Source organism: Anabrus simplex, chromosome 1 (genome assembly GCF_040414725.1).
Source record: "Anabrus simplex isolate iqAnaSimp1 chromosome 1, ASM4041472v1, whole genome shotgun sequence".
Lineage (NCBI taxonomy): Eukaryota > Metazoa > Arthropoda > Insecta > Orthoptera > Tettigoniidae > Anabrus > Anabrus simplex.
The window spans coordinates 799360839-799382654 of NC_090265.1; the positions used below are offsets into that span (position 1 = coordinate 799360839).

At 38.7% G+C, this 21816-nt stretch overlaps 1 protein-coding gene across 5 annotated transcripts in view; it reads right to left on the bottom strand.

The window, feature by feature from the left end:
* The window catches only part of LOC136857549 (tectonin beta-propeller repeat-containing protein 2), a 211956-nt gene that overhangs the window by 3495 nt on the left and 186645 nt on the right, over positions 1 to 21816 (bottom strand). For 4 of the 5 annotated variants that reach the window (XM_067136303.2, XM_067136301.2, XM_067136304.2 and 1 more), the window contains one exon: positions 8705 to 8826. The exons of the other annotated variant lie outside the window; for it this stretch is intronic. In XM_067136303.2, coding sequence (XP_066992404.2) covers positions 8705 to 8826 — 122 coding nt within the window. The remainder of the gene's footprint in view (positions 1 to 8704; positions 8827 to 21816) is intronic. 5 annotated transcript variants of the gene reach the window in all.

The following is a 21816-nucleotide window of genomic DNA, read 5'->3' on the forward strand; positions in this document are numbered from 1 at the left end:
ATGTTGCTGCGGGGCACTCAAACGGACGTCTGGGTCGTACAGACACTTCTCTTAACCTGTTCTTTACTGTCTGGTCAGACACTGTGACTCCAGTGACTCTCCTAAGGTCTTGTTGCAGTTCTGTCAGTTGCTGAACGACGCCGCAATACACAGGTGGTCAGATATCAGTCATCCCATGGGGTTGTCATGCGTCCACGACCTTGTCCAACCCTCCTTGTGAACTGGCCTCTCTCAATGTAGCTATTCGACAAGCGTTGAATAACTGATGGAGAGACATTGAGAACCACAGCAACATGACAAAAAGTCCATCCTTCCTGGATCAAAGTGACAGCCCTTGCGACTTGAACCTTGTTAAGATGTCTCATGGGATGTGCTGATTTATGTACAACATGCTCAAATGACCCCAGTAGTGTCAGTGAGTCTCATGACACACGGATGCACCATTATTCACTTTGTTTTGAGGGGTCATAGTATAATGCACGGCTATGCCTACAGATGCAGTATAACTTCGATTTGACATATCCTGAATAGCTAAGGTCTCAAGGTATGCTGTATGACCATTGAAACCCCATCTACCAAAATAACGTTTACATACCAGATGTTATAAAACATGTTCCATTAACTTTTCTGAACTGTGTAGATTTCAAATACCTCGCTTTATTAAAAAGAAAGTCTGTTAGTCTGCAATTCAAATAAATGATCATTTCCTGATAACACCTCTATCAGTCATAGTGTAGGTATAATGACATAGATAAGTAGATTTCTCCTTTCTAGACAAACAAAGACTTTGTACTCTGAAATCAACAGTACTACAAATATATCAATATGTAGACCTTGTGACATTGATGAACCATTCAAGGACCCGAGATCCTAGGACTGATTGAATTCACCCAGAATTCCTGAAACATAGGAGAAATGCAACAAAAAGGACAGAAGTTTTACATTAATATTTTATCATACTGCCAAATCCCATAGGAATTCATGAAGGCTAAAATGATTTCCATCTTGAAACCTGGCAAATCTGCAGACAGACCTGAAATTTATAGAACTATAGTCATCCTTACCTGTTGCTATAAACTATTAGAGATTCTTACCTATAACAGAATTGGAACTCATTCATGTATGCTGTACAGCAGTTGCAATTAAGTGCTTTAATTCAAATCCGCTTTATAAGGAGTATTCCAGAGACAGCTTAAAACATCTGCAGTCGTTGTTGATTTCACTGCTGCATTTCATATAGTCGGTTCACACATTTCACTTGTAACTGAGTAACCGTATTGTCTCCTATCATCTATTATTATTATTAATTTTTTTTTGCTATTGGCTTTACGTCGCACCGACACAGATATGTCTTATGGCGACGATGGGACAGGAAAGGGTTAGGACTGGGAAGGAAGCGGCCGTGGCCTTAATTAGGGTACAGCCCCAGCATTTGCCTGGTGTGAAAATGGGAAACCACGGAAAACCGTCTTCAGGGCTGCCGACAGTGGGGTTCGAACCTACTATCTCCTGAATACTGGATACTGGCCGCACTTAAGCGACTGCAGCTAACGAGCTAGGTTATCATCTATTAAATCACACCATTCCCTCATGGTCCAGTTGCTGTTTGCTTTTTGTTTCTTTAAGTCATGTTTTTTCACCATTTGCAAATACATACATACATACATACATACATACATACATACATACATACATAATCATTATAGACTGTTATACCTTTCAGCGTTCAGTCTGCAAGCTTATGTGAATTTACTAAACGTCGCCGCAATCCTCGATTTGCAACTAGTGTTTTGGCCTCATTTAGTTCTATACCTTTTATCTTTAAATTGTTAGAAACAGAGTCTAACCATCGTCGTCTTGGTCTACCTCTACTTCTCTTACCCTCCATAACAGAGTCCATTATTCTCCTAGGTAACCTATAATCCTCCATTCGCCTCACATGACCCCACCACCAAAGCCGGTTTATGCGTACAGCTTCATCCATCGAATTCATTCCTAAATTAGCCTTTATCTCCTCATTCCGAGTACCCTCCTGCCATTGTTCCCACCTGTTTGTACCAGCAATCATTCTTGCTACTTTCATGTTTGTAACTTCTAACTTATGGATAAGATATCCTGAGTCCACCCAGCTTTCGCTCCCGTAAAGCAAAGTTGGTCTGAAAACAGACCGATGTAAAGAAAGTTTCATCTGGGAGCACACTTCCTTCTTACAGAATACTGTTGATCGCAAGTGCGAGCTCACTGCATTAGCTTTACGACACCTTGATTCAATCTCACTTACTATATTACCATCCTGGGAGAACACACAACCTAAATACTCGAAATTATCGACCTGTTCTAGCTTTGTATCACCAATCTGTCATTCAATTCTGTTGAATTTCTTACCTACTGACATCAATTTAGTCTTCGAGAGGCTAATTTTCATACCATACTCATTGCATCTATTTTCAAGTTCCAAGATATTAGACTGCAGGCTTTCAGCACAATCTGCAATTAAGACCAAGTCGTCAGCATAGGCCAGACTGCTTACTACATTTCCACCTAACTGAATTCCTCCCTGCCATTTTATACCTTTCAGCAGATGATCCATGTAAACTACGGACAGCAAAGGTGAAAGATTACAGCCTTGTCTAACCCCTGTAAGTACCCTGAATCAAGAACTCATTCTACCATCAATTCTCACTAAGCCCAATTGTCAACATAAATGCCTTTGATTGCTTTTAATAATCTACCTTTAATTCCATAGTCCCCCAGTATAGCGAACACCTCTTCCCTCGGTACCCTGTCATATGCTTTCTCTAGATCTACGAAACATGAACACAACTGCCTATTCCTCTCGTAGCATTTTTCAATTACCTGGTGCATACTGAAAATCTGATCCTGACAGCCTCTCTGTGGTCTGAAACCACATTGGTTTTCATCCAACTTCCTCTCAATGACTGATCACACCCTCTCTTCCAAGATGCCAGTGAATACTTTGCCTGGTATACTAATCAGTGAGATACTTCGATAGTTGATGCAATCCTTCCTGTTCCCTTGCTTATAGATAGGTGCAATTACTGCTTTTGTCCAATCTGAAGGTACCTTACCAACACTCCATGCTAATTTTACTACTCTATGAAGCCATTTCATCCCTGCCTTCCCACTATACTTCACCATTTCAGGTCTAACTTCATCTATTCCTGCTGCTTTATGACAATGGAGTTTATTTACCATCCTTTCCACTTCCTCATGCGTAATTTCACCATCATTTTCCTCCTCCCCATGAGCTTGGCTGTTCACAACACCGCCAGGATGATTTCCTTTTACACTGAGATGATGTTCAAAATATTCCCTCCACCTCTCCAGTGATTCTCCGGGATCTATTATGAGTTCACCTGAATTACTCAAAACGCTGTTCATTTCTGTTTTTCCCTCCCTTCCTAAGATTCTTTATTACTGTCCAGAAAGGTTTCCCCTGCTGCTTGACCTAGCCTTTCCAGGTTGTTACAAAAATCTTCCCATGACTTCTTTTTGAATTCAACAACTAGGCCTATTTGTTTCGCTCTGTTTCTTTCATCTACGTACCAATCCCTGTCTGCCTCGGCCCTTGTTTGGAGCCATTTCTGATAAGCCTTCTTTTTACGTTTACAAGCTGCTCTCACTTCATCATTCCACCAAGATGTTCGCCTTTTCCGATCTTTACACACAGTTGTTCCTAGGCATTCCCTTGCTGTTTCTACTACAGCATCCCTGTATGCCACTCATTCACTTTCTATATCCTGAACCTGCTTACTGTCTACTGTTCGAAACTTCTCACTAATCATATCCATGTACTTCTGTCTAATTTCCTCGTCCTGCAGATTTTCTACCCGTATTCGTTTGCAGACAGATTTCACTTTCTCTATCCTAGGCCTAGAGATACTTAGTTCACTACAGATCAGATAGTGGTCTGTATCATCGAAAAATCCGCGAAAAACTCGTACATTCCTAACAGATTTCCTGAATTCAAAGTCGGTTAAGATATAGTCTATTATGGATCTGGTACCCCTAGCCTCCCATGTGTAGCGGTGAATAGCCTTATGCTTGAAGAATATATTCGTAACTGCTAAACCCATACTAGCAGTGAAGTCCAGCAAACGCTTCCCACTCCCATTTGCAAATACTGTACAATTTTCTCATGACACTGTACTTTCTTCCTGCTGAAGGTTTCCAGTGTTCTCTGCATCTTCAATAACAATAAGCTTCTATTTAGCCATGAGAAAATGACAGTAAGAACTTGTAGCCATACTTTACATGTGGTTTACACTTCACTTCTAACATGCAACTGATACCACATGGACTGAGGCTGGATGCCACTATAGTATAACAAGATCTACTGCTTGAGGTGAAGCAGTACCAACCGTATTTCAAATAATGAGCCCACCCCAGTTTTCCTTCTCTAAATTCCAGAAAATATATGCACTGAGTATTTGATATGCTTGAGGTTCTGTTTGAAGTCATCAACTGAAGGATGACCAAAACCTGTCGATCATCAATCAGTACATATGGCCCAGCCTGAAATATCCTCTGCAATTCGCCCCTTTGATGAAGATCAGAAACTGTTTTCTACATGACGTGGACAATCTCTTGAAGGAAATATGATGATATACAGTCCAAAAAAGTTTTGCAGCTTAGGCCTCATGAAAGCCAAATGGGAGGCTTGCATACAGAACTTCAATATTTGTATAAGTTTACTTCACGTCAAAGATGCCCACCTCCATTCCATCCAAGATCTGGAACGTGAGACGCAAGCAGTACTAGAGAAACTCAACCTTGGTGAGTCAGACAACAACAAGCAATGGACAGGTAGGCAAATAAGAAAAGTCCTGAGAGAGCAAGCCTTCCACACCTGGTCCTCTCGCAAACTCTTCACAGATTAAATTCTAGTTGAGCGATCGAATGGTATTACTAAATTCTAAATGAACGCAATGAAAATGACCTACAATATTTCAGCAGTTTGAGCAATACCTGGCAGATGCCCCAGCATAACCCACTCCCATCATCCAGACTGCAGTGTGATCGAAGCTATAGGACACGTACTTGGGTTCTGTCGCAAGGGAGAATTTTAAAGGAACTCTAGTCACCACAAAGTGAGAATAGCTTTGGTGCCTGCAATGTGGGAATCAGGTTGACAAGTCCATGAAGAAGTTCACTGTCTATCTACTACTGGATCTGTAAGAAAAGCAGACATCGTTGTGATCCATTGTTAGAGGCATGATTTTTTTCGCATTAACGATAAACGTGACAAAAAATATTTGGAAGCGATTTGAAATATCTTCAGGAATCATACGATTCTGGCTCAGAAATGAGTGATTTTGTTTTTGCAAATTACAATGAATTAAAGCGACAAGGCCAGTTTAGAGCAAAAGTGACTTACTTTGGGATAAGTGCAAAAATGCAGCGAAATTCATGGAAAATAATCTTGAAATTGTATTCCAATATCATGTGTGTGAAGGGACACAGAAGACAGAATAAGGATTTCTCATTTTGACAGAAGTTTCTCTTCGTATTAACATTCCATAGAACCCCTTAATGGTATGGCCATATAAGGTGAAAGCCATGGCCATATAGGGTGAAATGGTAATTTGTTACGTAATCTTGATTAGGACGATTAGGGATACATTATAGTTCTTATCAAGATTACATAAGGAATAATGAATGATTATCAATATTGCTTCTCTTTATTTATCTATCCTTCACATAAATAATTTACAAATCTCGTGAATTAAACTTTTTATGAATAACTTTAGGAAAGGATTAAAGCAAAATGAAAGCGATGGGGGTCAGTCCTATTTCACGTAACAACGCAAAAAATTGTTTAATTTTCGTGAAATCGAACATAAATTAATGGGAAAAAGTCATGCCTCTATCCATTGTCAATCGCATTGAGGCGTGGTGGTCGATCAACAGTCAGTTTTGAGATGCATGTTAAAGAAGCCAGTGAGGAAGACTCTGAAAAGAAGAACATGTACGAACCATGTATTCCGTACCTCAGTAAACACTACAACATCCGTCCAGACAGAGGCAGTGTAACCAAGTACACATGGAGTATCAGTGTTGGGTATTCATCACCCTCTGTTAGAGAACATCATAGTAAGTATCATAAAAGACACAGTCAGCATCCTAAATCACCATCTCTATTATATATACTTCACCGGTATTTTACAGACTCTGATATGTGCTATTCACAATACTGATGTCGATCATTTTTTCCTACAGAGTAGTATATTTCAAATAAATTGGCTTTCATTTAGAATTCAGGATCCTCATGGTCACTCACAATTTGTGAACTGATGCCATCTTGGAATATTTTTTTATTTTATTGATTTAATCTGACCCAGGCCATTCTAGGTTTGCCAAATGACAATAATGCACAGTGAAGTTTTTGATGAAAGATGATTTATTTCTGAACCAGTAAAAATTTCAGGTATAATTAACCATGTTAAATGTAATGAAAACCATATAAATGATGTCAAAGAAATGAGAAAGAGTATTTGATTATTGAGACGACTATCTCGTCTTGCAGATATCATGAAAGCTGATATTTCTGTCGCCATATAACGAAGATTTCGGAAGTTCCCCTCGCTCCAAAGAAGAGTCCAGTCACAATAATATTACAAAGGTTATAAAACTCAAGGAAGAAAGGGATGGTTGGTTGATAAATATTCTTTTTTCTCATGTCCACATTAGTTGGTTGAGAGACTGAAGATTTAGCATACCACTGGATCAATAACTTCTGCTTCATTCCTCAGTCTATTAATCACTATTATACAGTATTTCAATCTTTTTGTCGTAATGTTTGCTTTAGGCTCTGTTCCAAATCCAGTTGCTGTCATATATCCTTACTTTATATTTTATCCATTATGTCTGTCGCCGGTGGTGAGAAGTTCATAACGTGGATGGATTCATTTAATTCTTGTCATTATGCTAAAAATTTGTTGTGAAATTGTCATTGAAAAAACTAAGGAACTTCAGACATTTTCGAAGAATTCAATTAAATATTGTTTTTTTTTTTTTGTTTGGTTCTGTATTTATGTAAATTTTTGGTAAAATCGCCATTGCAAGAATTAAGATATTTGCGACGAAGTTGATGAAATGTGTGTTTTATTTGTTGTGAATTTTTGTGTGAATTTAAAAATGTTAATAAGAATTTTCAGGATTCACAGGAGAGACAGTTGATATTTATTTAATCATTATGAGTGTTGGAAGAAATTGTATTTTGGGTATTGGAGATCTCCAGTAGTATGCTTATTGTAACCCATCTTTTGTATCATCCTGTATTTGCCATGTGGAGGCTTTGATCACGAAATCGCTGAGTTTCACAATCAAAAACCTCTAGAATGTGTTTCCCAAATTACCATATTAGGTAAGGTATTTTCACTGGCTGGAATAACGGCCGTTTTTATTGGTGAAAATTTCGGGTCGAATAGTAGGTAGCTTCCCTGATTGGCTGTTTGAGTGTTTCTCAATTTCCGGCCTTTGGCTAGTCTGTTGTAGCAGGGCTCTGCTCCGCGTCTTTGGTTTTCGTACGTCCTCACGGTGGTCCGCTTGGCGGCTCCGGTCACCTCAGGGTAAACATGTTTTCTTTTCTCTAATGTTAAATTAATATGTAAATTTATTGGTTTTGGAGTTTACCTTTAGACCCTGGTTTTCACCGTTTTGTTTTGTAATGCCTTAGCTTGTCAGCTAGCCATATCCTTTGTTTTGGAGGCAATTCCTTTTTATTAACCTTTTGTGTAATGTAAAATTTAATTTTTCCATTCGGGTTGCCTCCTGTAGTGCTGCGTCAATTTAGGGTAAGCCTGTAGAGCTATGCGTCTCTCGCTGATGTGTATTAGGAGAGGATAGCAACTCTTAAGCCCTCTGCGTTAAATTTCAAATTCCGTTATTTTCTTTGTAAACTATTGGTAATAATTTATAAGCTCTTTTTCTATTTCCCTTGTAAGATGGTTGTAATTATGTTTATATTCCCTGTTAAATTTCCCTTGTGAATTTCATTGTCAAGCTATGCTCACCTTCCTTAAAAGTAGTTAAAACATTTTATCGCAATTTTGATTTTCTGAAGAACCATGGACAGAAATCTTGTGTTTCGTTTCATCTTGTTTTCTTGTTAATGTTATCCTTTTAATTGCTGTAATATTCATTTGTTAAATTTTCTTAATTATTAATAAACTTGAATGAAGGGTAAATGCTCTCACGTCTTTTTCCTTACAACGTTATGTAAGAGCACGTTCTCTGTAGGGTTTCCCGGCCTGTTTCCTATATCCTTTCTCTAGTTAACATGTTGGTAATTCTGTGTATCTTTGTTTCTAGCCATGTGTATGTTGTTGAATTTTGAAATGTTTTTAATGGTGTATCATCGCCTGACGTATGTTCCTTCAGGCTTGTTATTTTGGATTATTACATTATTACCTTGCTGATATGTGCAAATATCCTGCTCTCATAAAAAAGGGGGGGGGGGGGGGGCTGACAATGTCAAATAATATCTGAACTGATTTACCACCATAAAAACTGCTTCCCATAAAAACAATTTCCACCGCTATCTTAAGAGTGAATACAACAAAAACTCACAGCTGCTAGCAATTCATATTACAACTACTGCATTTGGTTTAAAACTTGACATATCTTACAACTGCAGGTAAATTCACATTAAAATGAATTAATAAATGATTTTATGACATACCTGTAAGTGCCTCTACAGAGCCTGGAATTTTTTTCCAGTAGTCTCCTGTACAATGTTTCTGAGTGATACCATATCTTCTATACACAGAACCACTTGGTGATAGAGCCCACACGGCTGTTTCACTAAAACGGTTTGAAAAGGAATTGAATATGGTGAAAAATCTTCATATATTACACATGAAATTGCATATTCATGTTTAAAAAGAAAAGACTTGAAGATGGCTGTGATATTAGTTCTAAAATCCTGGGGCAAGGGGAGGTTTCAGTTTTAGGATTTGACATATTGAAATTAGAAGGAAAATGAACTCGTTGTCCTTACTTCAACATGCTCTTTTGCTTCTTTGCAACAGAAACATGATAATGCTCACAATAATTTGAACATACAATTACCAACATACAACTTAATGAACCTACCACACTGCAAATTAATAAAGTGCAAAATATTCTGATTTGAATATCACAATGAAGGCAATTATACGTAACAGCTAACTCTATACTATATAAAAGCAAAATGCTTTGCAATAAACCTTACCTTACACTATATAATGAATGTGATCATAGAATATTTTCTGTCATCATCATCATCATCATCATCCTAAACCATCTCCAGTTTCCCGGGTGTGGTATATGAGCCTCCTCCATCTCATCCTGTCCTTGTACCATTCTTCCTCCACCAACTTGTCCCAATCATGACCTCTCAGCAGTACATCGCTCTTAACTAAATCTATCTATTTCCTTCGTGGCCTTCCCACGGGTCGTCTTCCTTCTACCTTTCTGTCAAATTCCTTCCTTGCAGTTCTGTTTATTGGCATCCTCTTCATGTGACCAAACCACTTCAGTCTTGATATCTGAATCTTATTGAGAGAATCATCTATTCCTACTTCTCTAATTTTCTCATTCCTAATCTTGTCTTTCCTGGTTTTCTGGATCATAGTGCGTAGGAATTTCATTTCAGCTGCCTGAAGTTTGGAATTATCTCTATTGGTCAGTGTTGTGGTTTCGAGACTGTATGTAAGAATTGGTGTATAATAGGACTTGTACAATGTCATTTTTGTTTTCATGGGTATTTACTCATCCCACAGCAGGTGTCTTACCTGGTGGTAAAATTGTGTTGCCTTATTGATTAGACTGTTCACCTCATGTTTTGCTAGGTTGTCATTTGATATAATGCTACCGAAGTATTTGAAAACTGGAACGCTGTCCAGTTGAGCTTCATTTAACATGACAATTGGTTCTGCTCCTTCCCCATACACTTTCATCACCACCGTCTTGGTCTTGCTGATGTTTAAACCATATTTCTTAAACTCCTCATTTCAGCTTTGTATTCTCTCTCCCAATTCCTCTTCTGAGTCACTCCAGATCGCAACATCATCTGCAAATGTGAAGGCTTTGATATCTCCATGTTCTTTCCTTTTAATAGATTTCATTACTACATCCATTACAATAATAAATAGAAGTGGTGACAATGAGCTGCCCTGCTGCACTCCTCTCTTTGTTTCAAACCAGTCCGACAAACCACATCCTACTTGAATACAGCTTCTGTTCCCACTATACAACATTTTCACTTTGTCTATGAGGCTGTCTCGCACTTGAAGTTCTTTCATGCATTGCCAAATTCTTTCCCTTGGTACACTATCGTATGCTTTCTCAATGTCCAAAAATATTAGAAATAAAGGCTTGTTCTTCTCCCAGTATTTTTCCATTAGCATCCTAATTGCAAATATAAGGTCTGTAGTTGACCTTCCTGGTCTGAAACCATACTGCTGTTCTTCCAAAACTGGTTCAACAATATCTCTGATTCTGGTCTCTATTATTTTTTCCAATATTTTCAGGACATGAGACAGTAGTGTGATACCATGGTAATTAGTACATTTTCGTCGGCTTCCTTTCTTGAACAGAGGTACAATGATGCCCATCTTCCAGTCCTCAGGAATAGTATTTTCCTCCCATATCTTGTTGAGCAGTCTGTAGAGCCATTAGATTCCTGGAATTCCTGCTGCTTTCAGCATATCTGCACTTAGTTCATCTATGCCCACTGCCTTTCCTTTCTTCATGCTCTTGAGCGCATTTTCAACCTCAAGCCATGTAATTGGTGGTTCAGTTGTGGTTCCTTGACTTGGCTCTCCTCTATCCATTGTTATGTTTTCTGTATCTCCATTCAGCAGCTTTTCGAAATAGATCTTGAGTTCTTGTTTAATTTCTCCCTCTTCTTGTGCCAGAGTTCCATCATCACGTTCTATTGCTTTTATGGTCTCTTGATCCCTTCGCTTGTTTTTCACTACTCTGTATAGCAATTTCATATTTCCTCTACTGTCCTCTTCCAGTTTGTCTGCAAACTCATTCCATTTTTTCTCTTTTTCTTCCCTTGCAATGTTCTTTACAGCAAGTTTCTTGTTCCTGTATACTCTTTGAAGTCTTTGTATTTCTTGTTCTTTTCGTTCTTGTCCCTGTTTTTGTTTTTCCTTGTCCAGTGCCTTCTTTATTTGGTTTCTTTCTTTCACCGCTGTTTTCACTCTATCATTCCACCATGGTGTCTCCTTTTTTCTTTTGATAGAACTTGTAACTCCACATAGGTTTTTGGCTTCTCCCACAAAGGTGCCTTTGAAGGCCTTCCATTCTTCATTAACACTGGTTACTTCACAGTTCGGCAAACTCTGTTGAATCCTTAGTTTGTATTCTTCCTTTATTTGGACTTCTTGCAACTTCCAAGTTTTAACCTTTGGTTTTTTCATAATAAGTTTCTGCGTTTCTTTTGCCTTATGTTTGAAGTCTACTACCAACAATCTGTGGTCACTGTCCATGCTTTCACTAGGGATGACCTTTACATCTGTGATGTACCTGCCACCATCTTTATTTGTGATTACGTAGTCAATCAATGTTCTATACTGGCCATCCCAACTGTACCTTGTTATTCTGTGACTATCTCTTTTTTTGAAGAATGTATTTTTGATTATAAGATCATTTCTTCTGCACAGATCTTATAGTTGTTCTCCTTCTGGGTTCCTTTGTCCATATCCATGTGGATCAATGATGTTCTCGTACCCAAGTCTGTCTACCCCAACTTGTGCATTTAGATCTCCAATAATAACAACATTTTCCTCATTAACTGTATCTTCCAGGTCTTGCCGAAATTTCTCTTTGTCTTCCTCACTGCAGCCTGTTTGTGGGGCATACACTTGTATGATGGTGTACTTAGTGTTCTCCAGTTTCATGAACATTTTAATGATTCTATCACTTTTGCAGATAAGTTCAGCTGTAGCATCAGTCCTTTCGTTAATTAAGAATCCAACACCATTTTTCGCTACCTTCTCCTGTCCACTCCAGTATAATTTATAACCTCCATGAAGTGTCTTTTCTGTCAAGCCTCTAAATCTGGCCACAGTTAACGATTATCTCTGTTAACATAGAAGGCATTACACCAGCCAAAGAAGAACTGCTACAAGAACTATGCAGGAAGCACCAGTGCCACATACTGTGCATACAGGAGACACATAGAGGTTGTGATATTCGCAGGCCAAAAATAGATGGAATGCGTCTCGCCATTGAAAGACCTCATGATAAATATGGAAGTGCTATTTTTGTTCATCCAGATTTCCAGATTTCATCCACAGCATTCACAGAGGAAAACAACATTGAAATCCTTACTGTAGAAACAGCTAATTGCACCATTTCATCCCTTTATAAACCACCTGGTGCTCAATTCACTGTAAACCTACCATCCAATTTCGGAAACAAGCATGTGCAAATTGTGATCGGTGATTTCAACAGCCATAGTCCTCTCTGGGGCTATGACCATGAAGATGAGAATGGGACAGCAGTACAAGAATGGGCAGAAATAAGCCAGCTGACTTTAATCCATGATGCAAAACTACCTGGATCCTTTAACAGTGGCAGGTGGAGAAGAGCTTACAATCCTGACCTCATATTTGGCAGCAGCAATATCAACCAACAATGTGTAAAATCTGTCTGTTCCCCAATACCCAATACACAGCATAGACCAATAATGTGCCAAGTATTTGCTGCTATAAGACCTCAGATGGTATCCTTTCGGAGGAGGTTTAATTTTAAGAAGGCAGACTGGTCAAGATTTGCGGAATTACTGGACGCTGAAATATCTGCTATAGAACCAGTACCCAGTTACTATGACACCTTCACCACAGCTGTAAAGAGATGCTCAAGGATGTCTATCCCCCGTGGCTGTCGAACATCTTATATCCCCGGGCTTACTTCAGATCAAGCCACACTACTTGCAGAATACAAAAACTTATTTGAAGAAAATCCTTTCAATGAAGTAACTGTGGAAGCAGGGAACAAGCTTATTTCCTCTATTAGAGAGACCAAAAGGGATCAGTGGATACAAACTATTGAAAACTTGGACCTGAAAAGAGACAGTCATAAAGCTTGGAGACTTCTGAGACGTCTAAGCAATGATCCAACCAAGACCACCGCACATCATAATATCACTGCTAACCAAATAGCACATCAGTTACTGCTGAACGGGAAGGCAAACCACAAATCACAAAAACCGAAACTGCAAAGAGAAGAGCATGAAGAGAGCGACGATCTAACATCATCACTCAGCATGGAAGAATTAGAGAAGGCTATCAAACAGAGTAAAAATGGAAAATCAGCTGGCTTGGATGATATACGAACTGAGCAAATTAAACACTTTGGCTTAATGACAAAGAAATGGATTCTCCAACTCTTCAATAACTGTTTGAGCAGAAACCAAATTCCAAAGATATGGCGGAAGAGCCGAGTGATTGCCTTGCTGAAACCTGGTAAAGAAGGGAATGATCCAAAGAATTTTAGACCAATTGCGCTACTATGTCACCTTTACAAACTGCTGGAAAGATTGATCTTAAATCGCCTATTACCTGTAATTGACCCATTACTTATACCTCAGCAATCTGGATTTCGTCCTGGTAAAAGCTGTACTGGACAGTTATTAAACCTTACACAGTTTATAGAAGATGGGTTTGAGGCTCGTAAGGTGACAGGAGTGGTATTTGTTGACTTATCAGCAGCGTATGACACTGTCAACCACCAGCTACTATTAGTGAAGGTCTACAATCTAACCAAGGACTTTAACCTAACAAGACTCATCGCCACTCTTTTGCAGAATCGCAGGTTCTTTGTTGATTTCCAAGAACAGCGTAGTCGATGGAGACTACAGAAAAACGGTCTTCCGCAAGGAAGTGTGCTGGCTCCAATTCTGTTCAATATATACACAAACGACCAACCCATAGCCCCCAATTGCAGTAGCTTCTTGTATGCTGATGACCTCGCCCTAGCCACTCAGAGAAGAGATTTTGAAACAGTGGAGATCACCCTCACGGATGCCCTTAATGATCTTTCTAGATATTACAGCACAAACCAGCTTAAACCGAACCCCTCAAAGACACAAGTGTGTGCTTTTCATCTGAGAAACAGGGAAGCCACTCGCAAGTTAAAGATAGTATGGTCAGGAGTCGAACTGGAACACTGCGAGTCTCCAAAATATCTAGGAGTGACACTTGATAGATCTCTTACTTTCAAGAAGCACTGCATGAACTGCAAATCAAAAGTCTCCACCAGGAACAATCTTTTACGGAAACTGGCCGGATCACAGTGGGGTAGCCAACCTGAAACCATCCGAACTTCTGCAATGGCACTATGCTATTCTGCAGCAGAGTATGCGTGTCCTGTCTGGTATAATTCAACATATGCCAAACAGGTGGATATAGCTCTCAATGAAACTTGCAGAATTATAACAGGTTGTTTGAAATCCACTCCAGTTGAATGGCTCTACCACCTTGCAGGAATAGCACCTCCTTCTGTTCGAAGAGAAATAGCTGCGAACAAGGAAAGAAAGACAGTGGAACAGGAAAGGACCCACCCTCTATATGGGCATGCACCGCATCTGCAACGTTTAAAGTCAAGGAAGAGTTTTCTCAGAACTTCAAAGGAACTTAGAACCACTACTGAAAAAGCCAGGTTGCAATTATGGAGGGCTACATCCTACCTTCCTCCTGGCTGGATAAGATTTTCTGAAACTCTACCTCCTGGCTACAATGAAGAATGGATGACCTGGAAGTCCCTGAATAGACTGAGATCTGGAGTTGGCAGATCCAAAGTTAATTTGGCAAGATGGGGCTATATAGATCAAGAAAAAATCCAATGTGACTGCGGAGAAGACCAGACAGTCCAACATATGCTCCAGTGTCGTCTATGTCCAGCCTCCTGCACAGAAGATGAACTATATCAAGCATCAAAAAATGCTTTGGAAGTGGCCAAGTTTTGGGCAAATGTAATATAGTAATTATAACTGTGTACAACATGTATGTTTCTGATACGAGAATAATAATAATAATAACCGCTGCATGTCACAAAAGCTCGTGCTACTTCTTTATTTCCAATTTAAAACCACTTTCACACTTTGATAGATATTTTGTAAGGTAAGCTCATTATATGCAATTTTAGAAAACAATGGCTTCCTGAAGAAAATTAAGTTAAATTTATCTTACGATATAGAACTAAGACTGCTGGTGTCAGTTCAATTTTAGTTTTCCACTTGAATATGTCCTTCAAAAATAATTTCTTCGAACTGGAAACAAAACAGACTGGCTTCTAACAGTTTTGATGAGCAAGGTATATTAGACATTAATTTTGAATATATTTTAAATTCAGTTGCAGCACATTTAGAGCAACATCACTGAGAAGTAATATTACATGGCAAATCCTGTACTCACACATTCTAAAAGTTTGGCTAGTGCAGAATGATTCACTTAGGAAAAGAATATTAAACAGAAACGATTCATGGGCAACCAAAATCTTCATAATTGCAATATCAATGGATTAATACTTCTCAACCTAGGCATATGCCTAAACATTTTTTTCGCAGTTGCTTTACATCGCACTGACACAGATAGGTCTTATGGCGACGATGGGATAGGAAGAGACTAGGAGTGGGAAGGAAGCGTCCATGGCCTTAATTAAGGTATAGTCCCAGCATTTGCCTGGTGTGAAAATGGGAAACCACGGAAAACCATATTCAGGGCTGCCGACAGTGGGATTCGAACCCACTATCTCCTGATTACTGGATACTGGCTGCACTTAAGCGACTGCAGCTATCGAGCTCGGTATATGCCTAAACTAATACCATACCCGCCAATCTTCCAAACTGAAAAATCGGGAGATTTGACAATGGTGAGGGGCGTCAGTTATTGGTTACGTGATAAACATCTGGATTTTTCTTACGAACATGATGCAAACACAGGCTAAGAATTTTTTACAAATATATACATATACAAGCCAAACCCACGGTGTAGGGGTAGCGTGCCTGCCTCTTACCCGGAGGCCCCAGGTTTGATTCCTGGCCAAGTCAGGGATTTTTACCTGGATCTGAGGGCTGGTTCAAGGTCCACTCAGCCTACGTGATTACAATTGCGGAGCTATCTGACAGTGAGATGGTGGCCCCGGTCTAGAAAGCCAAGAATAATGGCCGAGAGGATTCATCATGCTGACCACACGGCACCTCATAATCTGCAGGCCTTCGGGCTGAGCAGCGGTCGCCTGGTAGGCCATGGCCCTTCGGGGCTATTGCGCCATGAGGTTTGGTTTGGTTTATACATATACAATTAAATTGTAATTAACTAAAATGTTATGACATACCTGTTCACAAATGCATTAAATTCAGTGTTCTCCCTAGAAATTTTCGTTAGCTGGGTGGCAGGAATGAGTAGCCAGGCGGGGAATACTACGTAGAAAATGAATATGATAAAATGTCAACTTATTCCCCTCAGGCCATGAACAATAACATTAGACAGGTAAACATTAACTACAAAAATGAACCATTTTAGTTTTATCACGAAGAAGACATAACAGAGTAGTTTGAACTTCTAGTGTTCTACTGCTCGTTCATAATCACTCGGTTGCTGTGGAGAGGCAGACGGGTTTGTTATTTCCCACGGAATCGAGTGCTCGCATGCGATTCCACGCTAATCCAGACACCGCTCGCGCACGACACTGCCGGTTTTCCCTATCATCTTTCATTCCGGCAACACTCTCTACGATCATTTCATTCCATCTGTCAGTCGTTAATCACTGCCCCAGAGGAGTGCGACAGGCTTCGGCAGCCGGCAAAATTCCTATCCTCCGGAGTACCCGGGGAAAACCTGCCCTGCCTCCGCTATGTCCAGCACAAATCTCACATGCAGTGACTGGGATTTTAACCACGGAACCCAGCGACGAGAGACGGGCACGCTGCCGCCTGAGCCACAGAGGCAACACACATTTCTTTTTGCTAGTTGCTTTACGTCGCACCGACACAGATAGGTCTTATGGCGACGATGGGACAGGAAAGGGTTAGGAGTGGGAAGGAAGCGGCCGTATCGGTGTGAAGTAAAGCAACTTGAAATATTATGTAACTAGCAGATATTATCTAGATTATGATAGCTGGGCGGTCAGTGAAAACAGCTGGGTGGTGCGCCCATTAGAAAGGTCCTAGGGAGAACACTGAAGTTATCCTGAGTAAATTTAAATTCCAACTATCAACTTATCGTACCTTTCTTTGATCATATTCAAGCATACAACTAGTAGCATATAGAAAATCACATTAGTGCTTGTTGTAGCAGGTGACTGCGGCTGATTTTCCCCTCTTCAAAAAGGTCTTGCTATATTCTTGCGCAAAACACTTGCCTTTCTGATTCGATTTGAGAGTTATACGTTTATTCAAGGTCTTATAAGATATATCAAGTAAATAATATTACATCAGTCTTGGGACTATTTTCAGCCACTTAGTGGCCATCTTCAGCCAAAATAAAAATTAAATAGATTATGTGATAGCTAGAACATATGTATACAAGACATGACAATGTTGCAGGAATAATTATAACATTAAAATACATACGGTAACAAAAATTATGTTTGTGATCTTATATGATCTTTAAGTTGAGTTAGGACCTCAGGCAATGAAGTAAATCTCTATAGTGAAATGTACAGTATACTATCTAATGTCTGATGTAGAACAAATTTTATTTACTTGATATATTGTACTGAAAATTATTTATGATAATTTCACCTCAATACAGAACAAAAATGAAATTTATAGCTTATAATTATTCAAAGTCTTGTCAGAGAGAGATGACCTGAACTGCATTCTTGTTTTTCTGACTAGACTGAACATCCACTCACACTCTGCATTACAAAGTACAATGGTCAGAACAGAAAGCATCACTTTAGACAATCTGTCATACTTGAGTACTCCTCCACTAGATTTCATGTGGCCAACTAGTGCTCACTGCACATCAATTTTCTCTTCTACCTGAATAAATGTCACATCCTCAAGTTGTAAGTTACAGAATTAGGAATGTAGAGCATCCATTTCCTCATTAAAATTGTCTTGTGTGTCGGTTAGAATACTTTCCAGGTTATTACTGAAATCTTCCCATGACTACTTGGATTCAGAATGAGAGATAAGGCTTTTTGCGGATGATCGGCCCCACAGTGTAGGGGGCAACGCATCCGCCTGTCACCTGGCAGCCCCGGGTTCCATTCTCGGCTGGGTTAGGGTCTTTTAATTGTAAATGATTAACACCCCTGGCCTGGGGACTGGGTGTCTGTGTCATCCGTAACATTCCTTTCTTCAAAGTTAACACTCTACACTTCCTCCATTCCAATAACATGCAGGATCGTATCACATGAAGCAAGTAGGGGCAAAACATCTCTACACGTCGACGCCTCAAACAAATAGCATTAAAAAAAAAAAAATAATATTCTGTATAGAGTAATAAATAAGTTACAAGATTGCGAGAAACTGCAAAATGACCTTGATAATGTTGTGAGTTTCACAAATAGGAAAAGTCCTCTCAGTTTTAATTACTGTGTTGATAGGGTGAAAGTTCTTTTTGGGGATCATTGTTAGTACCTAGGTGTTGATATAAGGAAGGATCTTTATTGGGGTAATCACATAAATGGGATTGTATATAAAGGGTACAGATGGTTATGAGCGTATTTAAGAGTTGTAGTAAGGATGTACAGGATAGGGCATAAAGTATAAGTCTCTGGTAAGACCCCAACTGATATATGGTTCCAGTGTATGGGTGGGACCCTCACCAGGATTACTCTATTCAAAAAATGGAAAAAATACAAAGAAAAGCAGCTTGATTTGTTCTGGGTGATTTCCAACAAAAGAGTAGCGTTACAAAAATGTTGCAAATTTTGGGCTGGGAAGACTTGGAAAAAAGGAGATGAGCTGCTCGACTAAGTGGTATGTGACATAGATGTTGATTCCCATAGGGAACCTGAAATATTTGTCCTGAATAAATTTATAATACCAATATAAATGGTGCGTTATTGGACATTATAATGTCTATTTATATTGGTATTATAAGTGGTATGTTACAAGTAAATATTCTCATATTTGAGCCCGTATTGAAATTAAATATAATGTTAAAATACAAGTGTTTGTTTATAAGTTCACCTATTCAATACATAAAATACATTTATAATTAGGACTTCATCCTTGTTATAAATTCTATATTTGGTACATGTTTTGCCCATCCACCAGGCATCATCAGCCATAATAATGTCTCAAGGTTAGTTCAGGATCCTGACTTCAATCTTTATAAGTTATTTGTACTTAATTACGGTCTTACGGGAGCACGTCGTGCACAAGTAGCACTCACCAAGAGTCAACAACAGCAATACTAAATATACACAACATGAAGAAGGAGCTTTCACGCTAATTGTCAAAAACCAAGCAACATGTAATGACATTGTAACAAAAATAGATAACAAAGACCAACGGAAGCACTTCGTAAGACTAATAATCTATCCATAATTTTACACAAATTCTGCTAGGTTTTATGGTAAAATTATAATTTTTTAAGATGGACTGCAAGCATTCAAGTATAGATCGATGAAGTTCCACATCATCAAATACCAGACAACAACCTTGACTTCAACATAAGTGTTAATATTACTTCAAGAAACTTACACCATTATACCATCAGTAGACAAACACGGCTGATCACATGATATAACATAGTTACATAAGTACAATACGCCGTATGAACTCATTTGTGCCTCAAAATGTTTCATTCAATCTAGCTATAAGTTTTAATGTGGAACAGTGAATGTTTATAATTTAGAAAACTGTATTTTAAACATATTCATGTACATAATAGTAATGTTAACTTTTAATTCTCATATCATTTAATGAACACGATTGCTTAAGCTAGGACGAAAAATATTTGCAAATTGACAATGTTTTTACCTATACTATGTGACATTCTTATTGTATCAGTGATGTTTTAATTATATGTTATGTTAGTCATCTGAAGATGACCTTCACAAAGTCGAAACTGGTACTGTAAAATAACAATACATAAAGTACTGATTAGGTGGAAGCTTCAAACCTTCATATCTGTGAATATCAAAAATCAATACGGATATGAAACTTCTAGATTATGTGAATAAGAAAACTGACAGTTCTGCACATTATCAATTAGATTAATTACAATAAAATTCAAGAATTCTTTTAAACACTGAATGTCTAAATCTCAATAGTGTCGTTCAGACTTGAAATGGTGAATGAAGGCTTTTATGCTGTAAAACACTTTAAAGTTTAGGGTGAGAAATCTGGCTAAAAGCTTCATGCACTTCCTGAACTTTAAATCTTTAACATGAACTTTTTAAGAAAAGAATATTCAATAGGACATATTCTCTATGGACTACTGTACAAGTCAATCATTCAATCAATCAATCAATCAATCAATCAATCAATCAATCAATCAATCAATCAATCAATCAATCAATCAATCAATCAATACTGATCTGCATTTAGGGCAGTCGCCCAGGTGGCAGATTCCCTATCTGTTGCTTTCCTAGCCTTTTCCTAAATGATTTCAAAGAAATTGGAAATTTATTGAACATCTCCCTGGTAAGTTATTCCAATCCCTAAATCCCCTTCCTATAAATGAATATTTGCCCCAGTTTGTGCTCTTGAATTCCAACTTTATCTTCATATTGTGATCTTTCCTACTTTTATAAAAACGCCATTCAAACTTATTCGTCTACTAATGTCATTCCACGCCATCTCTCCACTGACAGCTCGGAACATATCACTTAGTCGAGCAGCTCTTCTTTCTCTCAATTCTTCCCAACCCAAACATTGCAACATTTTTGTAACGCTACTCTTTTGTCGGAAATCACCCAGAACAAATTGAGCTGCTTTTCTTTGCATTTTTTCCAGTTCTTGAATCAGGTAATCCTGGTGAGGGTCCCATACACACAAACCATACTCTAGTTGGGGTCTTACCAGAGACTTATATTGCACTCTCCTTTACATCCTTACTACAACCCCTAAACACCCTCATAACCATGTGCAGAGATCTGTACCCTTTATTTACAATCCCATTTATGTGATTACCCCAATGAAGATCTTTACGTTATATTAACACCCAGATACTTACAATGATCCCCAAAAGGAACTTTCACCCCATCAACACAGTAATTAAAACTGAGAGGACTTTTCCTATTTGTGAAACTCACAACCTGACTTTTAACCCTGTTTATCAACATACCATTGCCTGCTGTCCATCTCACAACATTTTCGAGGTCACGTTGCAGTTGCTCACAATCTTGTAACTTATTTATCACTCTACAGAGAATAACATCATCCGCAAAAAGCCTTACCTCCGATTCCACTACTTTACTCATATCATTTATATATATAAGAAAACATAACGGTCCGATAATACTGCCTTGAGGAATTCCCCTCTTAATTTTTACAGGGTCAGATAAAGCTTCACCTACTCTAATTCTCTGAGATCTATTTTCTAGAAATATAGCAACCCATTCAGTCACTCTTTTGTCTAGTCCAATTGGACTCATTTTTGCCAGTAGTCTCCCATGATCCACTCTATCAAATGCTTTAGACAGGTCAATCGCGATACAGTCCATCTGACCTCCAGAATCCAAGATATCTGCTATATCTTGCTGGAATCCTACAAGTTGAGCTTCAGTGGAATAACCTTTCCTAAAATCGAATTGCCTACTATCGAACCAGTTATTAATTTCACAAACATGTCTAATATAATCAGAAAGAATGCTTTCCCAAAGCTTACATAC